The sequence below is a fragment of the Austrofundulus limnaeus genome, unplaced genomic scaffold, assembly GCF_001266775.1.
Source record: "Austrofundulus limnaeus strain Quisiro unplaced genomic scaffold, Austrofundulus_limnaeus-1.0 Scaffold94, whole genome shotgun sequence".
NCBI lineage: Eukaryota > Metazoa > Chordata > Actinopteri > Cyprinodontiformes > Rivulidae > Austrofundulus > Austrofundulus limnaeus.
The window spans coordinates 50,616-53,915 of record NW_013952496.1 but is presented as its reverse complement, the minus strand read 5'-3'; the positions used below and the strand labels follow the sequence as shown (position 1 = coordinate 53,915).

The window sequence follows — 3,300 nt, the reverse complement described above, 5'->3', positions numbered from 1 at the left end:
CACCTTGGATAATCTCCAGAAATCAATTTAAAGGGTAATAAAATAATTGCTCATGTAATATTTTCCCTATAACTATTACAAAAACACAAAATAAGTATAAATAAGTATTTATATTTGTGTACAAGCAGTTTAGATTGTCAAAAAGCCTGTGTTTTTAGGGTTATTAACAAAGTTTGTGTACTCAGAGCAGTAAAATTTGGGGTCACAAGTTTTTGCCATGGATAGTTTGTGGGTCAGAAGATAAAAAGTTTGGGAACCACTGCTTTAGAATATTTCACAAAAATAAAAGTTGGCAGCAACCCTTTAAAAAGAAATGAAAAAAAAAAACTTTTTTTATTGGTGAGACCAATAACTACTGAGTTTATACTCCTGCCCCTAAGGGAGGACATGCTTTTTTATTGGCTTGTTGCAATTCCAGAAATAAAATGCGAGCTGAAGCTCAAATGTAGAGCACCTTACCTGTCCATCAGTCCCAATGGTGCCTCCACAGTCACTGAGGAGCTCGGACATGTCATAGTAACTGGTGAATTCCCATAAGCAAGCCTCCAAGTTGAGGTTCCTGTAGAACCTTAACGTACCAGCCCCTCTTAGAGAACTGTCATACTGGTAAGGCTCTGTATTGCCGATCACTTCGGGATTCTTGGTGGCCTCAGTAAGAAATCCGTAGCGGGTCTTGACCTCGTTATAGTCCAACAAATTGGAGCAGCGATGGTTGCCAACACGGGTCCCATCAGGGCTCAGAGTCAGCTCAAAGTTAGAAAGAGGTCGGGTTGACATGACAGGCAGCATTCCTGTAGGAGGAAACGAGTGGTACGAAAGTAGAAATGTAAAAGTGTCATAAACTAAAGAAAGCTACTTAATAAAAATGAATTAGTGTTATACTAGTGATATGTTAAACAACCACTTTCAAGACTTTTGACTTAATTGATGTTTTCAAATCAGTTGGTTTCTAAGTTTAGTGAGGAACCATCAGAAGTAAACAGCTGTTGTTCTCACCATCAATGTGAGGCATGGTGACAGTTAATTTGATGAGATTGGGGTGGTCTGTATCCTCTGCTCCACTGTATCGCAGCTTGGCAGAGAAAGGTTCAGCCCCCACTGTGCCTGCAACACGAGGCTGACACATTCCTGCAACCAGGCAATATATATTAAAAAAACTTTTAGTTTCCAAGAAGAATTCTGAAAAAAATATACAGTACTTCATTTTCTGCATGAGTGAGGCCAAGTAGGCTGAACTCACCTTTGTCTGTGCTGATTGACACTATGGGGCTACTAAGTTCTAGACCTTCATCCCCATTAGAGTTGACAGCCCTTGCAGCACACTGGACCCTAGAACCAGCCTGGAAATAGACTGAGTCCAAAGTTATGAGTTTGGAGGAGGTGAAGAAAGTGTCAAAATCAACTTCCCTCATCGGGCTGGTGACACCGTCTGGACCTGTGGGAGCGCTCACAAGCCAACGATAGCGAGTCAGTGTGTTATTGATGTTCTCGCTTACACAAATAGACCCCGTTTTCTCATAGTCCGGATACTTGGGATTGCAAGCCTGAAAGAAAAAAATAATAATGTTTGCATATGAAAGAACGACAGAAACAACAATCAACAATGGAGACAAATATTTACTGGCTTTTGGCTTAATAATTATTAAGACGTACAGTGACACAGATGGCAGGGTATCCAGCCAGAGGCAGGGAGTCCCCACTTCTGATGTCATCATAATGATACAGAGAAACTACTCTGGGTGTAGAGGGAAACGTGACATCTGCCATGCTGTTGGGCTCTTCAATGTAAATAATGGTTTTGCTCGTCTGCCAACAGACCAATTATAGAGTTATTCAAGGAAAACAAATGATTTGTTTCGCAAAGCTGTGGCAAATAAATTTAACCTTAGTTTCTGCCACCATGTTCTCATCAGGCTTAAGATGGACAGTGAAGGCCTCTCTCATTTCTCTGATACCATCGTATAAAACCTCCACCTCCACATAGTGCTCTGCATCACCCTGTTTGAACACGATTTCTGCAGGAGAAAGGAGAGAAATTTGACAAATATTTTCCAGCAAAATCCACTCGGCTGGTTGCCTGATAAAAGAAGCTGGGAATAATATTTACCCTCGGAAATTGGATGGTAGTCCTCCCCAGAGGTAGCCGATCCATCTTTGGTGTGAACTCGAACAACAGAAACTTTGGAGGTGTCTCCAACACGCAAGACAGGGATCTTCACCACAGAGACTTGACCTTTTTCCTTTGGTTCATTCACACTAAATTTGGTCTCCCCAAAACTAATAATAGGCTCTGAAAAAAAAAACAAAAAAATATTTCATTTCATTTTTATCATGCTGGTAAACTGTCACATTACAAAGATATCAGATATCACAGCCAAAATGTTATAACTCTGAAACCGTTCCCACTATAGCGATGTTATAACCAGATCTAAAACAAAAGAAGTAATATTTAACTAAAATTCTCCCCATAACTGTTTTAAGCAGGTCTATTCTTATGAGCAACTCTTAAAAAGAAAGCAAAGCATTCTTACTGTCTGCATCATCATTTATCTTAATGAGTGTCTCATTCTGCTTCCCAATCAAAGCTCCGAACGGAGAAGCACTCTTGGGGCTCCCCAACACAAGACGGAGCTCTTCTTCCTCCTCATGTTGTGTGTCATCAACCAGTACCAGCAAACAAGGTTTTTCACTCTCTCCTGAAGAATAAAAAGCAAAGACTGAGCTTGAAACTGAAAGACTTGAAACTGAGCCTTGATAGGTCCTAATGTATATGTATTTCTTTAATCTGGGAAGAGGATGAGATGTGATACAGTGCATCTTTCCTTTTATGGCTAATGCATACTGCATATTGTCCCTGTTTTTAAATAAAAAGGTGTATATATATATATAAAGACTGAACAGCAAAAGACTGGTCTAAAGTATTTTTTGCTTGGGGACATCTGTTAATATATTTTTAAAAATGGGAATCCAGGTGGGACATAATGATAGGGTTCGCGTGTTTCCCCTCGATTCGTGCCACCCATCGGTGAAACAGTTTGTAATCATACTTTCAAAACCAGAGTCAAATCTTCAGGCGAGTGACTCAAGACTATAAATACACCAGCCAAGTCCCGCTGTACAAGCATTTTTATGTCTTACGGTCTGACCCCACCAAAATATTTTCCCGGATGCAGAGTCAATATCAAACAGCAATTACCTCTGCAAGAAAGGACAAGTTTCTCCAAACACATTGCAGGCAAAAGCAGCAAGGTGGAAATCATTTGGCATCCATGTTGTCTGCCACACGGGAAAACAGCTGTT

At 40.3% G+C, this 3,300-nt stretch overlaps 1 protein-coding gene across 1 annotated transcript in view; it reads right to left on the bottom strand.

The window, feature by feature from the left end:
- LOC106520551 (FRAS1-related extracellular matrix protein 2) overlaps nt 1-2,696 on the bottom strand; it is a gene marked incomplete at its 5' end in the record, with an annotated part of 11,511 nt that extends 8,815 nt beyond the window's left edge. Inside the window, 7 exon segments of the mRNA XM_014012724.1 lie at nt 460-791; nt 997-1,128; nt 1,241-1,544; nt 1,654-1,806; nt 1,885-2,015; nt 2,108-2,290; nt 2,532-2,696. Of these exon segments, the coding sequence (XP_013868178.1) occupies nt 460-791; nt 997-1,128; nt 1,241-1,544; nt 1,654-1,806; nt 1,885-2,015; nt 2,108-2,290; nt 2,532-2,696 (1,400 nt within the window).
- Nucleotides 2,697-3,300: the final 604 nt, after the last annotated feature.